This window comes from Pleurodeles waltl, chromosome 4_2 (assembly GCF_031143425.1).
Source record: "Pleurodeles waltl isolate 20211129_DDA chromosome 4_2, aPleWal1.hap1.20221129, whole genome shotgun sequence".
NCBI lineage: Eukaryota > Metazoa > Chordata > Amphibia > Caudata > Salamandridae > Pleurodeles > Pleurodeles waltl.
The window spans coordinates 943,503,566-943,530,996 of NC_090443.1; the positions used below are offsets into that span (position 1 = coordinate 943,503,566).

The 27,431-nt window shown below is 43.0% G+C and overlaps 1 protein-coding gene across 1 annotated transcript in view; it reads left to right on the forward strand.

The window, feature by feature from the left end:
* The window catches only part of LOC138293503 (vitamin D3 hydroxylase-associated protein-like), a 290,584-nt gene that overhangs the window by 160,565 nt on the left and 102,588 nt on the right, over positions 1 to 27,431 (forward strand). The window contains exon 7 of the mRNA XM_069232742.1: positions 8,867 to 8,992. Within this exon, the coding sequence (XP_069088843.1) occupies positions 8,867 to 8,992 (126 nt within the window). The remainder of the gene's footprint in view (positions 1 to 8,866; positions 8,993 to 27,431) is intronic.

Sequence of the window (27,431 nt, forward strand, 5' to 3'; positions counted from 1 at the left end):
TTGGGGGGCCAAAGTGTGGAAGAAGGAGATCTCTAACACTTTAATAGTTCCCACGGGGATAACATTTGAAACATTCTGCTGCTCCCCCATTTCCCTCTGTTTCTTTCATTTGAATTCCATTGTCGCATGGGTGATGGCGCACCTGGCCTTGGGATACTCTGCACCGCTTCCCCCAAGGACTACATTGAATATCCAAGTTTGACTTAAAGTTTGGATGAGAGGGATTCTACTTCTTACCCTTAGGGGAGGGAGTAGGGTGTTATTGTTTTATATGATTGTTCGCATTTGTTTCCTTGGGTCCCCTCTGAGTCAGAGGCCACCACCCTGCTCACTATCTTTGAGAGCCAAAATAGTTTTTAAAAGAAATCTTCTACCATGGCAACCTCTACAGCCTATAAAATGATTTCCTGGAATGTCCAGGCCATACACACTATCCACAAACACTGTAAAGTATTCTCTTACTTAAAACAATGGGGTGTCCATTTTGACCTGCTTCAGGAGACATACTTAAGGGCCAAAGAGGGTGCTGCCCTTCAGCGATGATGGAGAGGGCAAGTTTTTCAAGACCTCCTTCTCAGCCTTTGCTAAGGGTTTGACGATTTGGATTTGAGCAGGTGGTGCCCTTCTAGCATTTCAAATCCATCATAAACCTTGAGGATAAGTACCTGGCCAGTGCTGGCAAGCTTAATGCGAATAACATTAACATAAATGTGTACGGGCCAGATGTGGATCAAACTACATTCCTGATGAAGCTATCAATCCCATTAACCCCCTTTCATCATGTGCGCTGCTATCATTGAAGGAGATTTTAATTTTATTGCTAACCCCCACACTTGATCGCTCGCATCCACCACTGAATGACTCCCCATACATACTGTACAGCTCAAGCATTCACAGGCTTGCAGTGGAGCTGGGACCTAGTGGACTCCTGGTGGGGCAGACATCCCCAATTTTAGAACTATTCATATTTCTCCCCCATGTACGAGCTCCACGTGCACCTCAATACCTTTTTGTGCTCTCCCACCATCCAGAGCTGAGTGCAAAACATTGAATACTATTAGACTTGAACTGGCACAGCGCCCTCACCAAGATACCCACCTGGAGACTGAAACCCAGAGACATTGGACAACCCTTTATTCCAAGAAATGATTAGGGCAAAAGTAGGCACTTTCTTTGCATACAACACAGGAACAACCTCATTCCCTCAGACAGAGTGGGGCACTTTTAACGCGGTGATCCAGGTCTACTGCCTGTTTGAATCTATGGGCATCCGGAGCACTTTGCTCCAAGAGCTCCATGATGCAGAAGGCAAGCTACGAGACGTCGAGTGACAACGCCCTGATCACTTGGAATTACAGGCCATGCTACTGAAGGCCAAGGAACATGTAGCACTGCATACTGAGTGACTACGCTAGTTTGACTATAGACCCTACATAGAGAAAACACGTGTGGAGAGTGACCAATTTAGCCACCTGCTGGCCATTGCTCGCCAATCCTACTAGAAGGGGCACACCCATAGTGGACCTACTGTCTCCCACAGGAGATACTCTCTACTCTCAAACAGCTATCAACACATTTTGTTTACAATATTTCAAGAGCTATACGTGAGTAGATCCCAACATGATTGTACAGCAATATAAGACTTCCTAGTGCCCTTTGTCCTCCCATGAATTACAGCTGAGGAGACTGAAAGCCTGGGAGCGGATATCGGCACACAGGAAATCCTTGGGGCAATCAAAGGGCATGCAAAGGACACCCCCGGTTTCAGACGGATTCCCAGCAGAATTCTATGCAATTTACTCCATGGAACCCGACCCTCATTTAGCAGGACTTTGTAAAACCAACAAACACTCTGGTGGTCTTCCACAGACCACCAAGTAAGCACTGGTTGTGCCACTCTTAAAACCTGGGAAACAAGCAACAGACATTGCAGCCTATAGGCTACTATCAATGTTAAATTTAGACTACATAATATTAAGCAGGGTCCTAGCCAACAGACTACTCTCACTTATGATGCGAATAATTCACCCTGATCAAGCGGGCTTTATTCCTGGCCAAAATACCACCTTTAATGTGAAGAGGTTACTGTTGCTCTTAGAAGCTGACACATAAGATGAGGAGAAAGCCGCCATCCTAGCTGTGGACACAGAGAATGCTTTTGGTATCCTTGAGTGGGACGACCTTTTTTGAGTCATGCTCTGTATGGGTTGTAGCCTGGACAAGTCTTTTATACACAAATCCTACGGCTCGCTTCTGCACAGGCCAGACAATATCAGATAGCTACGGAGTGGAGCGGGGCACACAACAAGGTTGTCCCCTTTCACCTCTCCTATTTGGGATAGCTATGGAGCCACTTGCTTACATGGCCCACACAAGAACCTAATATGCAGGCATCTGGGTAGTTGCAGTTATACAGAGGATAGCTCTGTATGCTGACGACCTCTTGCTCTTTCTTCATGACACCGGGTATGCTCTGACTGGGACAAGAACTTTACTGGAGAGATTTGGTGCTCTCTCTGGCCTTCAGGTCAAATGGCAAAACACTTGCCTATTTCCCACCAGAGAAGATACCCAGGCACCTAAACAGCTCGATAATCTAACTTGGGAAACTAGATGTCTCTCCTATTTAGGGATAAAAGTGTACCATACCCAAACAGACATTTTCGATGGAAATTTGGGAATAGCTGTTTGAAAATTAAAGACCCACATGGATTTTTGGAAGACCCTACTGTGGCTCGGTGACTAGCCCTGATAAAGATGGTGGTGCTCCCTCGGTTCTTGTACATTTTCGGATTGATCCCTCTGTGAATACCTAGATTGTTCTTCAGGGCTCTCAACACCTTGCTAGGACTCTTTGAATGGGGCAGGAACCAAAGGTGCCTAGCATTACCACATTGCAACGACCGTCCTCTCAATGAGGCCTGGCCTTACCAGAATTTGAATCTTACTATTTGGCAGCCAAGCTCCAGAGGTACATCCAACGGATTGCAGGCAGACAATCCCCTGACAAGGAATTGGGCCCACTTTTCCCAACCTTTTGACGTTTTGTTAAAACACTATTAAGAATTTGTAATACTCCCACGCCAGACTCTAGTGAATTTCTAGTCATCCTGAAATGGTTGACCTGAACCCTGAGAAAGTCGCATACTCAGATCCCCTACTCCCCTACTTGTTGCTTACTATGTTGCTATCATTGCCACATGGAGTAGACTGGGGTGGCCTTTGAGAATGGTCGAATGCCGGAATCAATAGGGTAGGGCAACTATTTCGGGATTCAGTCCTCCTTCCCTTTGACGACGTCCAAGCAGACTTTGGCCTCCCCCCAGGGCATATCCGGCTACATAGATCAGTGACAGCTGCCTTCTGCCACCTTTGGAAATCTGGTGGACTCGAACCTGAGGCCCAACTCTGCTACTAATATATAGCATTATCAGCAGGTACCTTTAAGGCAGTAACAGGCCTATATAGGTCTATGAAAACAGACACACTGGGCCCACTTGATATCCTGAAATACCGATATGCGGATGACTTGGGGACCTGCATTATAGAAAAGGCTTGGGAAACAATACTTGAGTGAATCCCTAGGGTCTCCAGAAATGCTTGTTTTAAACTAATTGGCGTTTATATATTGCTAAAGGCTTACTTCTCCGGGGACAAAATTAACAAATAATTTGGAGTCACTGATACCTCATTCCCAGATGTGGATAAAAGGGTGCCAAGTTTTTCCACATGACTTGGGTTTGTCCCCACATGACTATATACTGGGAGGGAGTTACGGGCACACTAATAGAGCTTATTGAGAATACGGTCCCTCACTTCCCCTGGTCATGGTCTCCTTCATTGGTTACAGAATACCTCTACAACTAGAGCAACTAGCACATTTCAAGACTTAGCATTGATACTGGCCAAAAGCGAGATTACTTGTCACTGGAATGACATGAGAGGCCCAAGCCTACTGGCTTGTTGCAGGGAACTGGAGAAGTGGGCAGGCTTTGAAGGAGCACTATTACTGTGGGAGGCACGCCGGGGTATCGGGAAACTAGACAGCGCCCCCACATGGGAAGCATTAGTCGACAGCATAAAGAACTCAGATCAGCACTCTCATCATAGCACGCCTATATCCTTTTCTCCTAGGATGTCTATGCAACAAGCCCCTGAATAAATCCCCCCTTTTCCTCCAACTGACTCCCTGGCACTACCAGCCCCTCCCTTCACTTTTTCCGGCAGAGATTACCTCCACGTAGTAAATGTAGATGTTAGGCACTACACTTACAATTCTGCTCAATCAGAACAAGACAGTGATTGCTTGACTCAGAGGGTGGGGAGGGATGGGTTACTGGTGCAAAGTAAAGGTGTTCCATGTTATTGCCAAATTGTCATAACAGCGCTTAAAAGTATACACCACCTAGTACTAGATTGTTATTTCTTTATAATTAATAAATCGTTTTTTTTTAAAAAAGAGACAGCTACTTTTGGTAGCTCAGTTTTCATAGCCATAATACGACACAAGTGACAAAAGACCCCATCCACCACAGTTGTGACCCAGGAGGTATTGCCTGACTTGTGGCCCCATAAAAAGAGTCTTACATGCTGTTGGGAATCATCATAATGCCCAAATGTTGGTAAATTGTTATTCTTGGACAGCACGGTAACAAGTTGCTAAACACTGACTAGTGCACATGCCCCCCCGTGGAGATGAATTATGTTAAATTTCAGTTATCTCTTTCAACAGGATGTATAAGTTCATAGTTTACAACTTCATATATTCTTTGCGTTTTTGATTCTGGAGTGGAAGAGTGAAAGTCAGCTTCTATAAATATGTGGTATTCTCCTCCTCCAGATCCCGCTATAAATTAGATTTAATTCTTCCCAGATGACAAGATAATATTAATAATATCCGTTTTTTTATTTAGCACTTTATACCATGCTTTTGTTGTTCAATGTCAGTTACACGTTATTGTTACCCAATTTGTTTTAACAGAACTTATTGAGCTCTAAATGCCCGAAGTCTGAGTCAGTCTTGCTGGGATTCAGACGTGTGGCCTGCAGATCACTGCATGGCTCAGTGGCAAAAGTTTAACACACTGAGCCACCCTATTGATTGCCTTAAGGTACCAGGGGCGGCTCCTCCGCTTGGACAGAGGAGCGTCACCCCCCACCACCAGCAGCAGGAGCTGCAAACCTTTAAAAATAAAAGGATAATAAACAATGTTTATTATCCTTTTATTTCTAAAGGGGCAGGGCCATGGAGTGACAAGCAGTGAGGAGATTGCACAGAGCACTCCCTTCAGTGCGCATGTATGTTTGGCCGGCTGTCTCGAGCCAGGATGCTCCAGCCAATCGTAACGCTGCTCTTAGCAGCGTCATGATGGGAAGAGAGCAGGGTGGGAGCCTGCAGGGCAGCGGAGAGCATCGGAGAGTGGCACAACGTTCAGGTAATTTTATTTTTTTTGTATTGTTTATTTTTGTTTTATTCCCCCGCCCACCACTTTTTCAAGTTGTGACACAGCAAACAAGCAGTTGTGGCGCCAGGGCCTGCCTGTCCTCAAATCTGGCGCTTAGACACAAGAAGTAACCTAAGCTCTAATGCCACTGGTACATTTCTTGGCTTCAGGAAAGAAGCCTTCGATGTCAGCACCTGAGATTTCAGGGTCAGTGCTGTAAATTTGTCAGTGGCTCCAATCTGGAATTTTCGCTAGCTCCACTGACTTTAGTTTTATACAGTTTAATTTAAATGATAACTTAAATTGGAATTAATTTAAAATAATAATGACAATAACTTGCAACAAACCTTTTAATACATTCAGCACAACTAATACTGTAACGGGGTGCCCAGCACTGTAATAATATGATGTATGGCTATTACAAGCATCAATAAAAGAGCTCAAGAATGTTTGCAGGATGAAGAGATACTTGCCACGAACAAAAATCACATGTTGCTTCCCAACAACGCTTTATGGCCTTTGTTTGTTTGATCTGCACTCTTACTTCTCTTGTGCACATCAAGCTATTGACGAGGAGGAAGAAATCAAGGTGGATAACCTACTTTCTCAAGCTTATTCAGCTATAGGTCTTCTCTTACACACAGGCTGGACACCTCACCATAAATTAATGTTTCTGTCAAAGAGGCCACTTTGAGGAGCACCCTTCTTAAACCACTGCTGTCTTCAAGGTGGCTGAGGTTCTGAAGTTTCTTCTCCATTGAGCCCTGACCAAATTAAATATCTTTATTCTGGTTCTTTCCATTAAAATGGAGCCCTATCCATTACCTACAATGTAATGAGGACCTTCTTGACACTCTGTCACTGCAATGGAAGAAATCTCATTATTTGCTGGAGGTTAATAGATATTGAACTACCAATGGTGGAAGCTATGTAGCAGGGTCAGTTTCATCTACATTACCTGCAATGCATTTTCTTAATGTCATGTTTTGCCAAGGCCTTATGTGAAATGGCAGATTTTATCTACCCTATGCCCATTCACACCATCCTAGAGACCCATGTATAAGACTTTTGAAAGATTGTTAAGAGATAGCTAAATAAGCTTTGCATACCAGCTTGGAGATAGTTGGTAGCGGTGATGAGGTCTTTAGAACCTGGTGTGGTCCCACTACATAATACTTGAAGGCACAGAACTTAATTTTAACTAAGGAGACTTACAGTTAGGGCTCAGAGATATATGATTTGATCACAAGAAATCTAAGAGTTCCTATCAGAGCTACTGCTTTAGTCCTGTGTTACCCCTTCAACTATTTCCTTCAGCCTACAGTACCAGAAATTCAATCATTTAGAGTAGAAAGTTCATTATGTGTCAATCTTCTGGTGAAAAAAAGGGGAAATCATTCATAAGCAATCTATAGGCCTTATGTGCTAAGGGTTTTAGCATTCACAATTTCAGTAAATCAGATGTTTTGCACAAGCTAAAATCCTTAGCAATTCGGATGATTCGGAAAAGGTTTTAAATGGGTTTAAGAAACCATTGCAAATCGGTGTTTGAAATTGTCCCACAGTTAGCTCAACCGCCAACATTTTTATTGGAAGTGGGAAAGCCACTATTAACACTCAAACAATGGAGACAGTTATTTGACTCTTAGTTAATTGTAATTAATGGGGAGAAATTTCTCTTATTACAAGATTGTACCCTGAATAAAGCTAACAGTACCAAGCGAGAAATTTCCCTTATGACAGGATTCTGTTCTGAATAAAGCAAAGAGTAACCAGAAGATATCAAGTTCTATCAATCAGCTAACTTTTGAGACATCACTGAAGACAAGACCACATGCAGTCTTGTGTGAAGCTAAGAAACACACAGATACCCAATACAGTACAATGTTATGCTCATGCAGGTAATATATTTTTGTAGCTTCACATACACAAACATAGTTCCTTGTACACTCTCAGTAAAGACTGTTTTTAGGAAAACAAAACAAGTTGTTCATGCATGAGTACATCTATTTTAGTGGAAGCTAAATGTTTTCCCAAATTTTCAGGAGCCCCCATATTTTTCTGAGCAATGTAAAGACCTTTCCATCTACCACTTCTGCATGTCTTGTTAGAGACGAGGAAAGAAACCAGCTTAGTGTTATCAGATGGCTATGTGATGAGGTCAGTGGATATCAGTCTACAAACTACTAATTGCATGGTACCGGCTGGATATCACTGCACAGTATCAGTCATTATGGGTGAAGATTTTGCACGCTGTAACTGTAGTGCAACTCATAATCTTGGTATTGGAATTTAGAACTGCCCTCATACCAGTTTTTAACCTCTGCAAAAATAAGACAAAATGCAAACCATTTTAATAATAAAATGAAATATGACTACACAACAATTTATCTCACATGATAAAAGCTCTCATCTGATACTGTCATAGTTGGACTCTCACTCCTAGGCAAGACTGCTGGTTTAGGGATGACAGCACTTTTGTTTGTAGGTGACAATGCAGTTAAGTTTTCAATATATTTCTTAACAAGACTGCAATCTACTGTAAAATGCATGGGCTGCAATTATTAATATGATGAACAATGCAAGAATCAGAATAGTGAAGATGAAAGTCATTAATACAAAGACCCCCACCACCTTGCAAAAAACATGAAATGTAAAAGATCACTAAAACCCTAACATGGAGAACCTAATCTCTAACCTAATGATAGCTAAGTGTGTTAAATCTAATCTGCCAGTACCTTGTCCATGAGACGTGCCCCCAAACCTTGTTACCATGGAGTGAGGTCTCTAGATCAGACTCCATGGTGACACGAAGGCTTGGTCTGCATCAAGGCGACTTGCAGCATAGATTGCGTCAATAGCATCTGGTAGGAATCCCTCTGATAACCTTGCCTGCGTGACATGTATTTATACAAATCTTGTAAGATCCCTGACACAGGTATATTCTCAAACAATAGATAAGAAGGCATGCTTGGGGTGGCAATTATATAAACAATTCCCTCCAAAAGTACATTACGTTCCTGTCACATGTAAGTGAGAAAGGGACATGATGTGAACACCTACGTATTTCACTTACCTTTGACGCTGATAGTGATGCCTTCACAGAGTGGCACTGATGATGTAAAAACAGAAAATTTCACTAACTATAAACATAGCATCCGTTTTAATTAAAAATAAATTAAAAAATAGGGTAAGACAGGACAAGCTAAGTAGGTTAAAAGTTACTAGGTGATGGGGGCACAGGCCTACAAGCCAGAAGGCTAAGATAAACTCCTGATTCCCATTTAAACTAAATAGGATTCACTGCAATACTTGCTCTTTGTACCTAAATATGACAGTATTGTTTACGGGTTCACTGTATAAGGAAATTCTGAATATAACACATTGACTTGTTCATACGTTTGCATCCTGTTTTCCTCCAGGTCTACTCAAGTTCTGCGCCACTTAGGATTGGATACTATGACACTGATGGCTATAACATGCCAGTTCCATGTATGAGACGAGCAGTACAGGAAACCAAAACACTCCTTGAGAAAGCCGGCCATATGGTTAGTACATAATGACTGAAACTGCAGCACAGTACATTGGTGAAATAACTCATGTTCAAACTAGCAGAACTTCGCCCCATCTTGTTCAAGTGTCAGGAAATAGAGGTTGGGAGGAAGGGCATGATTGAAAGCTTTTTTGATTAATTTATGAAATGTGTAAAGATGTAAATGCATTTGCATATTTGTTATATTCAGTTACAAAATATAAACAGAGGCTCCAAAATGTTTTTGCCACAAAACTAAACAGATAAACAATTAAAGGTTTCTGATGACTAAGAATACACAAACTAGTCATTTTCATCCCTAACAAACTTGCCAAGAATTGGACTCAGTCATCCTCTTGCTTGGGACATCGCCCATGCACATACCTCCAAAAGTCCTTCTCGGTATGACATCTGAGGCAAACATTTTAGATGTTATCAGAGAATTTTAGACACTCAGGGGAGTAATTTAACTTGTAAATTAAATATCATGGAACCACCTTTGCGTTTGAATTGATTGGGAAACAACATGAGTGTTCTCTTCCTGCCAAATCTCAGGATGGAACTCGAATCTGCAGTATTTTGACCATGTGGAACAAATTTATACCAGATCCTTACTGTCCAGTAAATAAGCTGATTAACTCATTCCACTAGAGATTGAGTGAAGAAGAGGAGATCAAATCAAATCAAATCAAATAATTCTTAAGCGCACTACTAACCCTGTAGGATCTCAAGGCGCTGGGAGGGGGTGGGGGGCGGCGGTTACTGCTCGAAAAGCCATGTTTTTAGGTGCTTTCTGAAGGTTAGGCGGTCCTGGGTCTTGCGTAGGTTGGTGGGGAGGGAGTTCCAGGTCTTGGCAGTGAGATTGGAGAAGGATCTGCCGCCGGAGGTGGCGCCTTGGATCCGGGGGACTGTAACGAAGGCGAGGTCGGCGGAGCAGAGCTGGTGAGTTGGTATGTGGAAGTTTACTCGTTTATTAAAGTAGGCCGGTCCAGTGTCATGGAGGGCCTTGTGAGAGTTCCAAGGCCAGCAACAACAAAGTCAGAAAAAACTGTCAGAGGAAAACCATGCCAGAGATGCCATGTCTTAACAGACATTCTAGCAAAAACAAATCTGTAATCTTTCTCCCTTGCAGTAATGCATTAAATATTGCAGTCCGTTAGGGAGCCATATCTGTCATTAATATTTTATTCACCTCACTCAGCTATCTGATGCTTTGGCTGCATGGGATGTTTTATGATGGTGAGTAACTCCTTGGCTGTGGTTGCATATATTATTTTCACTTGAGCCTTAACTGTGATTTGATTAAATCATCCACCTCTGAAAAGCGAGAAATTTTATTTTTTCTCAGGCTTGTGGTTCTCTGAATACAATTTATCATGGTATTTTAAGGAAGCATTCCCAATTTTTTAGGAGGTCTCCTCCCCCTCTATAATCTGTCCCTTTTGCACAGTCTTGGTTGTGGTTGTTACAAGATGTAGCTTTCCATGCTATTGGTGTACCCATTTTACTGTTGTCTTCAAAAACACTAAAAGGCAATTTGTTGACTATCTCTTTTTCTGCATGGAGCCAGGTCATTTCTTCTTGAATCTTATGTATTCTGTTCCCCCTATCATCTGAGTGGTCATGGTAATTGCTTATTGCGTTAGATACATCCACTTTTCCAGGGCATCTAAATTCACTATCTTGTATCTTCTTGTTAAAGAGATCAGGACAGCGCTAAAAAAAGGTTTGATGGCTTCCCTTTCCAGGTGGCACCAACGTATTCTATATTTTCGTTGATCTCAAAGAATTTGTTTAGAACTTGCCTACATCTGTGCTCCATCTCTGATTCCAAATGATAGAAACATCCACTATACTATGGTATGGCCTGCCTTCCAGGGCCAGCTGTCAATGTACATAGCTAAGAAATTAAAATAATTAGACAGTGATCAGACAGTATTGGAATAAGATTATTGTTCCAATACAATTTAGTGAATCGGCTAATAACAAAAATCCATAAGATCCTGGCTTCATTGTTTTTACCAAGATATGTGTATTTCTTTGTATTTTGAAGACCAAGGTGGTCATTCTAACCCTGGCGGTAAAAACCGCCAGGGCGAATGACCGCGGTAGCACCGCCAACAGGCTGGCGGTGCACCGCTGGGCATTCTGACCGCGGCGGTTCAGCCGCGGCCAGAAACGGAAAGTCGGCGGTGTACCGCCGACTTTCCGCTGCCCTTGAGAATCCTCCATGGCGGCGGAGCGTGCTCCGCCGCCATGGGGATTCTGACACCCCCTACCGCCATCCTGTTCCTGGCAGGTCTCCCGCCAGGAACAGGATGGCGGTAGGGGGTGCCGCGGGGCCCCTGGGGGCCCCTGCAGTGCCCATGCCAATGGCATGGGCACTGCAGGGGCCCCCGTAAGAGGGCCCCAAAAAGAATTTCAGTGTCTGCCTAGCAGACACTGAAATTCGCGACGGGTGCTACTGCACCCGTCGCACTCCAGCAACTCCGCCGGCTCCATTCGGAGGTTAGAATCACCGCCCAAGTCCGCATACATCCATAAAGCATGACTGTTTTACATTAAGGTTATCACCTACCTAATTTGAGCACCCTTGATTTCCTTACAAATCCTGGAGGCAAACTGAGTATCTGCCAGGTGTAAATCTCCAGCTATAATTATAGCAGCAGGAAATATTGCATGAGGAAAGTTAGTTATAAGGTTAATTATCTTCTTAGATGCCCTTCTTAACTCAATTAAAATGTTTTTTATAAGTTTGTCTCTAAAGTTTCACTCACTAATTTGAAATGTGTATGCAGCATGATTATTATTCCGGAAAGTTAGAACTTTATTTTATCAGATGTGATTGTTATGTTTTTAAATCTAGCAGCCCTATTTTTAACTTTCTTTTTTTGTCATTTGTTTATATGAACATAAAATAAACTTGAAAGCCTAATTTTCATGTAATACCCTCACTTGCTCATTTTGCATGTTGTTTTTTTTAAAACAAAGGAGCAAATATATCCTCCAGAGCAAGCAATAACAGAGACATTAGGAATGGCTGTTTTGCATGTATGCAAGTATGTATACATGAGGTGTTTGCATAAAGTAAACCTGGCCAAACGTTATCAGAACGCTGTGCAGGTTCAAAGGCACGCATCAACTCATAGGGGAGGTAACTAGGTTCAGAGAGAAAAAAGTGTACTGTTACTGCATTGTGATGAAGTGTTTCTTAAAAAGGTGCATCTTCAACCCTTTCCTAAATTGGAGCAGTGCTGGGGCAGTCCTTATGAATATGGGGATCCTGTAATAGATCTTGGGTGCATAGATTGAAAAAGCCTGTTCTTTTCTTCTGTTTCTTCTACACTTCTTAACCTCCAGTCTGATGGTATCCCAGATGGGAAAGTCTTGAGAGGCATCAGACACAGTGAGCTTGTCTCCGTAAATGGTCCTAATGCCTTTGTAAATTATGCTGCTTGTCTTGAAGATGATTGGGGCCATCAAGGGGAGCCAGTGGAGTTCCATCAGGATGGGAGTGATGTGATTATATTTCTCCAGACCTTGGATGACATGTTACATCATGTAGGATGCCCATGATGGGACCAACATGAAGTCAGGAAGACCATTGAGCATGGTGTTACCTCCATTAAGATGCAAGAGCATGTGAGCTTGAACAACAGTTCTGAAGTTGCTTTTGGCAAAAAAGTGGTTCACTTTCTGAGATAGTGGGCCTGTCTAGATCCATACTTAAAGAAGCCCAATCCAGACAACAAGAGGATATGTTCTCATTGAACATTTTGGTTTCTTTATCTTTGAAATCTGTACTATGCAGATAGAAAAAGGAGAAAGATCTTCCCTATAACTTCAGGTGCTCCTGGATATGTTTTGCCCCAAAAAAGTGTCACTTTGTCAAAAGATCACAATAGTTTGAAAAACGTGCATTACTTGAAAGTGAGGTAGGCCTTACATCAACAATTAGAAGAAATGCCTTAAATCGTTGACCTCTTGATCTTTGTAAAGTAAATACTAATGGTTCCACCTTATCCCAAAGTATGTATTATCAGTAAGTTACAGTAACACTTGCTTCAGGTTCTACCCTATTTCTGTGCTCTACTTATTGGCACTCCCTATTTTCATAGTTTCCTTTTGTTTTTATTTTTATTTTTATTTTTCTGTCCTATTGAGGTATAAATCCTGAATAGAGAATGTGTGTGTGCGGACTGATTCTTGATTGAGAGAAATATAAATGTAGATTTGTTGTATTACTTGTTCAAGAATGTTACTTTACTGTGGCTGAACATATGAATTATGTCATTTGAAATGTCTTTTGACATGATGTATACTGGAATGTTGTTGAGTCAAAAACTTACTATATACCCATAACTTCGTTTCAGTTAAAATATATTAGGTAAAAAAGTGCTTTAGGCTAACATAAAAGGGTTTTATTTCGAGTTTCACAGAGGGAATACTCCATCACAAATGTGGCAGATATCCTGTATGCAGTATTACAAGTGTCAAAGGTGACATAGCCTTCACATTTGTGACAGAATTTGCAGGTATAAAATTCTAAATAAGGCCTAAAACTTTTGGTACCACTGGCTATATATAAACAAAGATTTGGAAAAAATCAGCACACTGCAAAGAATGTGATGAATTTAAAAATCACATACTAAGGAAAGACATCCATAAATTCTTCCTAGAATCAGTATATCTGTACAGTAAGATGATTATTGAATTAAACAGGAAGAACAAAGTACAAACAAGGAAAATGGGGCTAGATAAAGCACATCAAACTTTGGTTCCAGCACAAAATAAATGAGCAGTTTAACTATGTTTAATTTTGGAGGAACTCCTCCCAGCAGAAAGAATTCCCACCAACCTATTGACCTTTTTCAGAAAAAGGCCAGGGAGGGGGTCGAGGGAGAAAATTAAGACAACATCAAGAACTATGGATAAACAACTCACCCAGACTTACCAAGAGCAGAGGGCGAGCAATGCAACCAAATTAGGCTCCCTGAATCTGGACAAGAACTTTACCATCAACCCTACTGAGACACTTTTAACAGTGATAGAAAGCACATTACTTAATGTATACTTGGGATATGTCCCCACTCAGAATCGTGGCCAACTCAAGTTGAGGGTGTGAACTACATAGAAGAATATAAGAAGTCTAAAATGTTCTATAAAACTGTCATAAAAATGGCTGAAGCAATTGAGAAAACCTGGAATGCCTTGGATAAATCAGCATCAAAGAATGATTCGTTCTTGAGAAAAATTGTTGAAAAGTAAATTTCCAGAAGGAAAACATTAAATGAACATATCCTTGAAGAGACATGAATAGCTCACTTTTGTACAGCAAATTCCAAAAGAGACCACTATACACCCAGATCCAAAAAAGGAATAAAGATGTAATGAGAGATCAAATATTGGAAACATTGTTGAGGAGGAGAAAGTAAAGGTGACTAGAGAGCTAGCAAAGTGGAAAGAGCTGGGACCAGATTTGATACCGCCTGATGCTTTCAAACATAACCGGAATGGTGGTTGAAAATTCTAGCCAAAACCTTCATCAAGATATATAAAAATGGATGAAGCAATTGAGAAAAACTGGAACGCCTTGGCTAAAGTGGCATCAAAGAATGATTCACTATGGAGAAAAATTGTTGAAGAGTAAGTTTTCAGAAGGAACATATTAAATGGAAATATCATTGAAGAGACATGAATAGCTCACTTTTGTACAGCAAATTCCAAAAGAGACCACTATATACCCAGACCCAAAAAATGCAAAAAATGAATAAAGATGTAATGGGAGATCAAATATTGGAAACATTGTTGAGGAGGAGAAAGTAAAGGTGACTAGAGAGCTAGCAAAGTGGAAAGCGCTGGGACCAAATTTGATACCACCTGATGCTTTCAAACATAACCGGAATGGCGGGTGAAAATTCTAACCAAAACCTTCATCAAGATGTATGACTCTGTGCTCTGTCCACCCTCCTGGCAAAAAATCATAATCATGCCCCTGTGCATAAAGGTCCCAAAGAGTTCTCCAAAATCCCATTTCTCTCATTGACTGTAAACAATGTTCTAAATTGATACTGAGCACCCTTAAAAGCTGGATAACTGACCAAAACATATTAAATACAATTCCAGGGGGCCCCCAAAAATGACGCTCAATGGTACAGCAAGTCTATCTCCTTCTAATATAAACACAAATGTAGCAGATAAAAAAATTCCTTACTTTGTGGCCTTTCTGGACTTTAATTCAGCGTTTGACCTAACATCAAAGCATCAGCTATGGAGAATACTGCCAGCAAAAATGAAACTGCAGTGTAAGGATCAGTAAACTCGACCCTGGTAAAACATGAAGGGCTGAAAGTAGAGCAAAACGGGGCTCAGGAAGCAATGCCTGAGAAGCAGGCTGTTGCACAAAATACACAGGGCCTGATTTAGATGTTGATGGTTGTTAATTTTGGACTAATTGACGCAGATGCTCACAACACATTCACATATAAGAACGAAGTCGCATCACCACTATTAGATTTTCTTATCATGAACTCTTCATCACCACCGGCACGAAGATACGTTCTCAGGAAGGCTCTGAGAACTAGGTCTGAGGTTACTGATTGACAGGTCACAGGTAGGATAGCATGTAGCTGGCAGACAAACGCTTAAACAGGAAACTTAGAACAAATCCCACACAGGCACAGCGACACCACAATGGTTCCAGGAGATGGGCCTCAATAAAACACACATGTTCAGAGGTGTGCATGCATTCCCAAAAACACCATAACGTTAGATGCCACATGCAGTTAGGAACACTTAGCCAATCAGAACACAGCACACACAATAACCATGCCCCCCTCAGGGTAGGCATCCGGACACATTACCGGCTGTCCTACACTGTGTCCAGGCAAGGTAGAGGCCTACCTGCATTTGTTATCATGACCTTATTTATAACTTCATGACAACTGTTCTCATTCTTGTTCAAGAAAGGAATGTTTTACTTATTATATGGTACTGAGAGAAATGTATAAAACACAACTCAAAACTGATGTACATTGCGAGGCAGTCCTCAGACCCAGGTTCTGCGACTACTATCCCAGCCATAATGTTAAACTAACTGTTACTGCTTTGCTAGACACCTCTTGTTTTTTATTTTTTAAAGGTAATTTTACATTCAAGCAACACTGTATTACCACCAATCCACTGTGGTGGCAGACCCAAAAACTCTGTCAAGTTGGCAGTGTTTCGATCGCTGTATTTAGATGTATTGCATCTGAGCTGCCAATCACCACGACGGAGTGCTCGTCATAGCCGTCAGGCTGGTGGGTTTCGCCAACCATATTTAGGTGGTACACTTCTCCAGGCGGTGTACTGGTGGCAGATTGTTGACAGACGGAGGCTGTTGCAGGACACAATGGACATCGTACAATGGCAGTAGCTATGGAATAGAGGTAAGACACACACACACACACACTGTACCTTGCCCATATGTGTCCACCTACACAACACACTAAACAACACACTACATACACACTATTGCCATTCCACCACAACACAACACGTACATGCCGAAAACACACATTGTCACACCTCCATGACACAACATACACACACTATTGACACTGCACCCACACAACACACAACCACAACAGCTAACACAACCACCACACAACAACACTCACCTGAATGTTGCACACAGCAACACAACACACAACCAAACATACACAACAAACACCAGACCCATATGAAAGTGGCACACATACTGACACAACTACATCACGCACTCCTGCTCCCTCCACCTCAACCTGACAATCCAATCTCACACACACATACACAACTGGCAGCACACAATTCGACGTACAGTTCTCCTTGCACACATGGACAACGTTGATAAGTGTGATTGTAACATTATTGTGGTGCCAGCCTTCATTTGGCAATGAATACTACACCAAAATGTCATTTGTGTATGTGTGCGATATGTGTCACATATCAGTGTGTCTCCATCCATGTCTGACACAATTGTCCTGATATAGACATGCCACTGTAATTAAAAACAAATACTGTGACATGTACAGGGCGGCAGTGGTCCTGAACTCATGCGCAGTGACCACACAATGTCCCCTGGCAAAGCGGATTCTCTACCTTCAAATCTGGCAACGGGAGGGAGGGGGGCTTGTGTTTTCTTCACATCCAGTGGTGGCAGTTACATAATGTCTTGTCCAGTTGTGTCCAGTCAAAAAACGGAAGTGGAGTCAGGAAAAAAGGTATGCTTTTACCTAATTTCCCCTCCAATCTGCCAACTCAGGTGTGGAGGTCAGACTGTCAGAGATGGCTTGGTGGTAAGGAACATCAAAATCTGCGTGGCGGTAAGGGTGTGTCAACATCAGAACAGTGCGCGCTCTACGGGCGACGTAAATGCAAAAACCCTAGTCCTTATGTAGAGGCATATTTCATGCATTGTGTTTCTATGCAGTATGTTAACCTTTTGCATTGCAGCACTTTTACCTTGAAAAGTCATTAATGCTGTTTATAATTCATTGTTCATTTGCAACGCTTGTTTGCAGGACTACAGGGTGTGGTCCTTTATTCTAAGACTTTCTAGAAGCCTTTCTTGCAGCATGGTTGGGTGTGACTCGTGGGCAGGGCTTGGCTCTATATAAGTGAGCCAGCCCAGCTCCACGTGCTCACTATTCAGAGGTCCGGGTGCAGAGCAGCAGCATTTTCCAGAGCTCCTGTCCCGGATGCCTAACCAGTTATTTCCAGGCCTGCTCTTGCTTATTGGTGATCTTCAGGCAGGGTGGTAAGGCGGAGGTCAGGTTAGGCCCGACTCCGTTTTCCAGTAACATTTGAGTTTTGGGCCTAAACTTGAAATCGCGTGTGCGCGATCATTTCATGGCATTTGCATTGTGAATTCCGAATCAGCAACAGTGTGCGCGATTCTTTCCAGGCATTTATTTCTTGGCATTCAGATCGGCAGTGTGCATGATCATTTCATGGCATTTGCATTGTGACTTCCGAATCGGCGACAGTGTGCACAATTCTTTCCAGGCATTTATTTCTTGGCATTCAGATCGGCAGTGTGCGCGATCATTTCATGGCATTGGCATTGTGAATTCCGAATCGGCAACAGTGTGCGCAATTTTTTACAGACATTTATTTCTTGGCTTTCAGATCGGCAGTATGCGATCATTTCATGGTCTTTGAATCGTGAATTCCAAATCGGCAACAGTGTGCGCGATTCCTTTCAGGCATTTTCTTCTTGGGATTCAGAGCGGCAGTGCGCGCGATCATTTCATGGCATTTACATTGTGAATTCCAAATCGGCAACAGTGTGCGCGATTCCTTCCAGGCATTTACTTCTTGACATTCAGATCGGCAGTGCGCATGATAATTTCATGGCATTTACATTGTGAATTCTGAATCGGTAACAGTGTGCGTGATTCCTTCCAGGCATTTACTTTGTGACATTCAGATTGGCAGTGTGCGCGATCATTTCATGATATTTGTATCGTTAATTCTGAATCGGCAACAGTGTGCGCGATTCCTTCCAGGCATTTACTTTGTGGCATTCAGATACAGTGTGCGCGATCATTTCATGACATTTGTATCGTGAATTCTGAATCGGCATCAGAGTGCGCGATTCTTTTCCCTGCATTTAAATCTTGAATGATAGACTGGCGTTGTGCGCGATCATTTCATTGCATAATAGTCTAGATGTTCGAATCGGCAACAGAGTGTGCGATTCTTACCTGATGTTTAACTTTTGAAATACAGATCAGTGGAGTGTGCGATCATTTCTAGACATTGAAACTGAGATGAGCGGTTTGATTAAAGAGCATAATATTCCCTGAACACTTAAGTCTTGAAACTCTTAATCAGAAAGTGATGTAGAAGTGTTATTCATAGTATTTGTACAGTTCATTCATGTAGAGAAAAAAAACGTGCACTTTGATTCTTGCTACAATGCAGAGAGTGTTCTAAGCAGTATACTGGAGAGAGTTTATTGTTCAAAATATAATATGCTAATTCTGGAATGTTCATGTGAAAACCTTGCATAACCTTTTCTTGATTTCCATGTACCTAGATTCTTGGGGCCTAGTTATAGTGAAGCCTTAGGCCATTCATGTTTTCAGCATAAGTGTTTTATTTGAAACAAAACTTATTGAAAGTCATTGTGATTAATCTTGCAATTGTGTTGTTTAACTCTTGCTTCCACAGGTCTCCTTCCCCGCTGTTATATATTTATATATATATATATATATATATATATATATATTTTTTTTTTTTTTTTCAGAAAAAAAGAAAAAATATATATATATATTTACATATATATATATTTTTTTTCAGAGTTCTCTCATAGAAAAACAGGAATTTGCTAAAAATCATGTGTTTCAAAATCACTACTGCGTTTTGTAGGCCCTGCTGGACTGTAACTGGTTGTAGAAAAACTGCACCCCTACTGTATAAATCAACTGCACATAGTTATTACTCATGGTATGCTGTGATTGGGGGAGAGTGAGAGACAGTTGAATATCAGTGATACCAGAACGAATCAATGACCTGTTTCAATGGAACTTCCTAGTGAACAAACATTTTCAACTGAGTCACGTTGCGATGTATGTATTTTTGGCATGGGACTACTTATGTGTAATGGAAAAAGAAGCTTAGGCAAAGCCAATAGGTTTTACCTATGCGAGATCTATTGGCTTGGTCAATGTTTTTTAGACATGTTGCACAGTGCACGGGCATGTGCTGCTGTGCATCATCTCTTAAAGTAAAGAAAATAATGGTGCTATGACATTGTCAACACTGGACGCGCCATAGCACTATATTTTGAGCACCTCTTGAGAACTCTGAAAAAAAAAAACATATATATATATATATATATATATATATATATTTTTTTTTTTTTCAGAGTTCTCTCAAAGAAAAACAGGAATTTGCCAAAAATCATGTGTTTCAAAATCTATATATATCTGGCCAACTATGTAAAGTGAGTCAGTTTCTTTTCTACAAAGAGACTGGGACCCCTATTACCACCTTGACCATCTTTTTACAAGACCGCCATCGTCACGGGCACCAGAATCCATTTAAGGGCGGAAATCCGACACCGTCGGCCTGACCGACGGCAGATGAGGGTCAGTTCCACTGTCAGCACCACCACTACAAAAGGACTTTGCGTGCCATATTACGAGACGTAATACAGCAGTCCTTGCATGGCAGTGTGGCGCTGGCGGTGGAAACACGGACACCCATCTCCTCCCAGATGACCACCTCGCGCAGACAGGTAGGTGGAGCATCCGAAATGGGGATGCGAAGGGGGGAGGAGGGGAGAGGGACATGATGGGGTGCGTGTATTTGTGTGTGGAGCGGTATGGATATGTGTGAATGCGTGTGTGCATGTATGTGTGCATGGAGGGTTTGTGTGTCTGAATTGATGCAGAGGGCAGGAGGGTGTGTCGGGGTGCGAGTGAGTAGGTGTGTGTATTGGGATGCATGCAAGTAGGGGTGTTTGTGTGGCTGCTTGTGAGTGAGTGGGGATGTATGTCAGGGAGTGTGTTGGTGAGTGGGGGTGCATGCATGGAGGTGTGGGGGTGAGTGGGGGTGTGTGCATGAGTATGTTGGTGAGTGGGGATGCGTGTGTCGGAAACAGGAATGGAGATCCATGTCGCCGGGTGCATCACCGCCAGGGTTTTCATGGCTGTGCGACTGCCACGAAAAGCCTGGCGGTGTGCCAAGTTGTAATACTGCCAGCGGTATTACGGCTGCCGCCAGACCGGAGGTGCTCAACTCCAGCCTGGTGGTCCAACTGCCCTGGCGGTATCAGCAGTGTTGTGGCAGTTTGGCTTTGGCCAAACTGTCGCAGTCATAATACGGCTGTCTTTACCACTGGCCCGGCGGCAGTAAGACCGCAATCATGAGTGTGGTGGTCTTAAGACCGCCACACTCGTATTGAGGCCCTGAGTGTACACTACATTGTCTGAATTATGTGGGAGGAATGAAAAGCAGTTCAAATTAGCATGGAATCACAATGTTGTTGTCTGAAATTAGAAACACTTTTTTTCTCAAGAAAACAAACTCTCATTTTGTTTCTTTGGATAATGCACCGACCGTCTGGAATCCGTTCCTGAATGTTGCACAAATCCCAAAATATGATATTTCAGCAATAGACAATGAACTGGATGCCTATTTTACAAGGCTCTAGAGGTACACCGTGCTTCTGGAGCATCTAATTTTTTGTCGCTCCATGTTTGTTGATGCTCCGGTGGCACAATGTGTCAGCTCATATTTACAAGGCCACGCAGAGCCACCTTGCGTGGCTTTTCATGGTCTTGTAAATATGGACCCCTTTTCACGCATAACACTGCTTGAAAGGGGCATTTCAGGGGTGGTGCTTCGGGTCTTTCCATGCAACACCCATGGAGCCAGAAGGAATCTGACGCATTCCCAGATTTACAAGTTTGGGTATGCGTCTGATTCTTATGTCATCTCAGGGGTGGTGTAAGAGTAATGCAATGGGAAGAAATATCTTTATTTCTCCCTGTTTTTTTCCTCTTTATATACTTGCTGCATTCTGCAGCACACATAGAAAGAGGAAAAACCTCTTGTGATTGTTTTTTTACAGGAAGGTGCCCCTTTCTGCACAAAAACAATCACCCTCACAACGCAGACACCCTTGCACCATGGTGCAAGGCTGCCTAAGCTGGCGCATGGCAGCAATTTGTGCTCCAGCGCAGGGGGAGAGGACAGAAATGTGCTTTATCTTGTAGATATGTCACATATCTGACCTTTCCTGGTGGTGCAGAGCAACGCAGCAAGGCACTTACTGCGCCTCCCTGCAAAACAGGCCTTCTAAATGAGGCCCTAGGAGTGTTATGCGGGCCTACTGCCCCAGTGGTGCAATGGGACCTCTATCCCCCTGGGGGATCACCAACTCTTCAACGGGGCGCCATCCAGCCCAAGATCAATGAATATATTTGAAATATAGGAGATTAAGGGGCCGCTAATCACATTCTGTCAGGGGCCCTGTCATTTTGGGTTACACCACTAAATTATACCCAAAAGACATGTTATAAGGCAGGAATCTCATCACAGCCAGAGCAACGAGCAGGCAAATGCCAGTGCAGCTCCTAAATACCACCAAAAAGAATAACGTGGCGAAGAAGCTGAAAACGAGGGGAAGGATTGGGGTGGGGAGGGGATGACAAGATATCCCATGCATGCGCACTCTGTCAAATATTCGGAGTATTCGGTGTTTGCTGTTTGTATGCTGTGTTGGTATGTGCACTGTCCCAATGGCTCACACTGAGAATAAAAAGAATTGCTGGCAGTGCTCCCACTTGCCAGTCCCAAGACTTAGTAACAATTAGACCTGTGGGTTCAAAAATGTTTTCACTAATTGTTGAGAACAATAAACTAAAGCTTACTTCTGCAGGTTTAATGTTTATTCTTTGCTTTATAAGGTGCTTTGCAGCATAAAATTATTATTCTAACAGTCCCAATCATCCTTGAAACGCCATCTCTGACATCTTTGAGAAGACAATTCGTATTTGCCATAGAATCCAATGACTCGATCCAATAGTTTGAATGAACCAATTCATTTCAGGTTAAAAAACACTTCATCGGGGTAACTACAACAAAGGAAAACATATGTATAGCACTCCTAGTTTTCCAGAGTAATAACACCATGGAATTCATCCCCTAAAAATGGGATCGACCATGCATTCAAAATCAAACAAACCTTATACCCACCAATCTGTGAGACTCTCAATAAAAAAAATGAAAATCACAATGTTTCTTGTGAAGAAAACATGCCATTGTGTTCTATTTACAGCAACAAACTAGGGGCCATATGTACGAACACTTTTTCCCATAGACACAGAATGGGGAAAAACCTTTTCTACATCTGGCGATAGACATCGAGAAAGTGGTCGCTAAAAGGTCAACACCAATGTAAGCCATCAATATGAGCATGGGTTGCAAATGCTCCTCCCCGATGATTGTCAACAAATGTAAAATAAAGTATGTGGACCGTGTACCGTAAATAACAACTCAGTATCTATGAAGGGTTATTGTGCCCGGTGCGTGAATAGAAATAATATCCACCATATTACGCTGGAAAAGTTGCCTCTACAACATGCCATCACTTGCAGTGTGACATGAAGAAAGTCTTGACAATGCTGTTGAACAGGTGCGCCCGAGTGATCCCTTTGCTGAATATCAAACCAGCAGTGTGCCGTGAACGCCAGTGTCAGCTAGTGCGTTCTAATGCAACTTGTGTTTGGCGTTTGTGCACCCAGAAGTGATTGTGTTCACGCTGAAAGGCAACTTCTATCAACCTTATAATGGCCACACCCTGGGAACCGAGGGTGTGGAAAGACAACCCTTCACCACTCTTAAACGGCCATACCCCTTGAGGCTGGAAACTGTGCGGCATATTTAGACTTGTTTTGCTCCGAATTTGCGTCATTTTTCTAATGCTTATTCTGTGCAAAACTAACTTTATATTTATACTTTGGTGCTAGACCCGTCTAGCGCCAAATTTATGGAGTTAAAGTCATTTTTTGAACGTGGAAACCTACCTTGTGTTAATGAGATGCAAAGTAGGCGTTCCTGTGCGAAAAGTGACTGTGGGCTTAGCCCATATTTATCCCCTGTGCTAAAATCAGGCAGGGGGGAAGAGGGGTCAAATAATGTGGCAAAGCTTGCTTTGGCCCATTATTTAACACCTGGGTCCGGGCAAGTGTTAGGGGACCTGTGGGCCTATTTCCATTGTGAAACACCATGGAATAAGCCCACAGGTGCCCTCCTCAGGCCCCAGGGATACCCCCGTCCACACTAGAGGGACAACAGAGGATGGGGGACCCCATTCCCAGGTATGTATAGGTAAGTACAGAAATGTTTTCTTTTTTTTAAAGTGCCATTGGGGGCCCTGAAATGAGAAATGGGCCCTAGTCCCCTCTTCTGGCCATTGGAGTGGTGGGCATGAATCCTGTCTTTTCTAATATAGGAGTCATGTGGTATGGATGGTTATGCATCAGAAAATGACTCTGGGCTGGTTACAGTCATATTTGTTTACTTTAACCTGCCTACTGTCATTTTTTGGTCCAATACCCCCTTCTCCCCTACCACCAGCCCCACCCAGCTAACGTCATTTTTTTTACGCTAGCCTACCCTTTACACCGGCTTGCACCATTCCATAAATATGGTGCCCGGCTGGTGCACAGAAATGGTGCAAGCCGGTGCTAAACGTTGTGGTGCAAAACTGCGTTAGTGCAGTTTTGCATCAAAAAGTATAAATCAGAGCCTGTGTGTCTACCAATCATGATGACAACAAACTCAAAAGCGGTGAAGACTTAGATACAAAACTAGGCAGAAATGTATATGGCCAGGGAGTCCTTGATTTCCCATGGATACCTACCCCCTTCACAAAAGCACGAATGTCAATGACAAAGCCTGAGACCAGCCCTTTTGGGTTAGGGTATGTAAGATCCCTGGCTGTATTCACTTTACACACATACAATCATTTACACCAACGTTTTGTACATGAACCACTTTATTTACATCTTTTTTTACTTGTGAGACCTAGCCTTAACAGAGAATCTAGTACATGGTAGTCACCTAACCATAACTAGTTTGATCCTGTGCAACCAACGCAACATAATCATTCCGAGTGTTATCATGACTGGGTCTGTGTTCTTTCCTCTTAAACCCCCTTGTAGAAAATGGGTCCCTCCTTAATGGAGGACCCCACCTCCCCTCTACTGTACCAGAAGCTCTCCTGTCTCAAGAAGTATTGTGCAGGAGGCCCGGCTGCCCTTAGGATACCTACCTTGGGCACCGCTTGCAACCAAATTCCTTCCCCCCCAAGGGCCTGTGCTAGCTTGAGCCAACTGCACCTGCACTGGTGTTTGACAGCTAAGGACCTTGTGTCTTTGACCATCCCCAATTCCCCCGCTAATGCAATCTCTTTTTCACCTTGCTGCCAGCATCCCTTGAAGTGTCCATTGACGTTATGTTATTTTGGTATAAAAGGATGTCATATAGGGCCCCGAAGTGACCTCACCAATGATGACCTCACCCGCGATGGGCCAGCATTGTTCCCCTGTTACTGTTAGAAATGGGGTCTTTGGTTGGCAGTCAGGTTACCCTCTGTTCAAGTAAGGACCCTCACTCTAGTCAGGGTAAGTCACACACAATCCAAATTATCCTGTGCCCACCCTCTGGTAGCTTGGCACTGAGCAGTCAGGCTTAACTTAGAAGGCAATGTGTGAAGTATTTGTGCAATAAATCATGTTATAACACAGTGGAACACCACAAAATAAAGCACACAGTGTTTAGAAAAATAAATAATATTTATCTGGTAAGATGCAGGTCAAAACGATTAAGATGCTATAAGTATATGTTGAAATATCCCTGTAAAAATGATGTAAAGTGTCTTTCGTCTCTTAAAAGCAACAAATGTCTCTTACAAGCACAAAGTACCTGGTTTGCGTTCAAAATCTCCACAAGGAACCGCAGAGGAGGAGATACGTGAAAAACAGGGAGATGTGCGTCGATTTATCGGGCTGCACACGATGATGCGCTGTTTATTTTTCATGCAGGGAAGGCTTTGCGTCGATTTCCACCACTCAGACTTGGGTCCTCTTCATGTTGCAGGGTTTTCAGACACCCCGGAGACGATGTGTTGAAATGCGGCACTGGCAGGACGAAGTTACAGGGGCTGCTTCGATCTGGTGGGCGTTGCGTGGAAAATTCTACTGCACGGCAGCCGCTGCATTGATTCCTCTCAGGAAGTCGGGCTGCATCGTTCTGGCTCAGCTGTGTGTTGATCCAGTGGGCCGTGTGGCGAATTTCAGGTCGCTACGCTGGAACTGCGTTGATCTTCTCCATGCGAAGTCAGACTGTGTCATTCCGGTTCGGCGTGCAGTGATTTTCTCACCAGGATGCAGGTTGTGCGACGTTTCTGGCAGGGTGTGCGTCGATTTTTGCCGCACAGGGATTCCATTTTGCAGGAATGAAGTCTTTTTGGTCCTGAGAATTCAGGGAACAGGAGGCAAGCTCTATCCAAGCCCTTGGAGAGAACTCCTCTGCACAGCCAGAGAGCAGCAAGGCAGCAGGTCAACAGCAAGGCAGCAGTCTTTCTCAGAAAGCGGTCAGGTGAGTCCTTTGAGCAGCTAGGCAGTTCTTCTTGGCAGGTTGCAGGTTCTCGTTCAGATTCTCTTCTCCAGGAAGGGTCTGTGAGGTAGAGTGTCTACCTCAGAAGTGTCTGAGTTGGTAGGGGCAGAGGCCCTGTTTAAATACCCAAATGTGCCTTTGAAGTGGGGGAGACTTCAAAGAGTGGCTTGAAAGTGCAGAAGGTCCCCTTTCAGTTCCATCCTGTCTGCCAGGTTCCCAGTAGGGGGTGTGGTAGTCCTTTGTGTGAGGGCAGGCCACTGTCCTTTAACATGTAAGTGTCAGGCCCTCTACCCTCCCAGCCCAGGAAGACCCATTCAATATGCAGATGTGTGCAAGTGTGACTGAGCATCCTGTGTTTGGGGTTGTCTGAGTGAATGCACAAGGCAGCTGTCAACTAAACCTAGCCAGGCATGGATTGCAAGGCACAGAAGGATTTGAGTGTAGAGAAATGCTCACTTTCTAAATGTAGCATTTCTAAAATAGTAAAATAAAATCCAACTTCACCATTAAGCAGGATTTTGTATCACCATTCTGACCATACTAAATATGACCTGGCTACTCCTTTCAGATCAAGATCTGCCTCTCAAACAGTATATTAGGGCAGCCCTAATGCTATTTGATGAAAGGAGCAGGCCTCACACCAGTGTAAAACAAATTTAGGAGTTTTACACTACCAGGACATTTATAACACACATGTTCATGTCCTGCCTTTTACCTACATAGCACCCTCCCGGATGGGCTACCTACGGCCTGCCTTAGGGGTGTCTTATATGTACAAAAAGGGGAGTTTAAGGCTTGGCAAGTACTTTTAAATGCCAAGTCGAAGTGGCAGTGAAACTTCACACACAGGCACTGCAGAGGCAGGCCTAAGACATGGTTAGGGGGTTACTTATGTGGGTGGCAAAACCAGTGCTGCAGCCCATTAGTAGCATTTAATTTACAGGCCCTGGGCACATGTAGTGCACTTGACTAGGGACTTACAAGTAAATTAAGTAAATCAATTGGGTATGAGCCAGTGTCACCATGTTTTAAAGAGAGAGCATATGCACTTTAGCACTGAGTCTTAAACCCAGCAAAAATGAGGTCAGAAAAAGAGGAGGAAGGCAAAACGTTTGGTGGTGACCCTGCAGAAAGGCCATTTCCATCACCAACTATATGTCACCCCTGTACCATGCACGTTGGCCCAGACAGGCCAACAAGTCCTCCAGCAACTTTGTCTCACCTTCTATCAATAAGTGTACCTTTCCTGTACGAAAAAACAGCTGACCATTGATGCATCTGTGTGGCATAAATGAAAA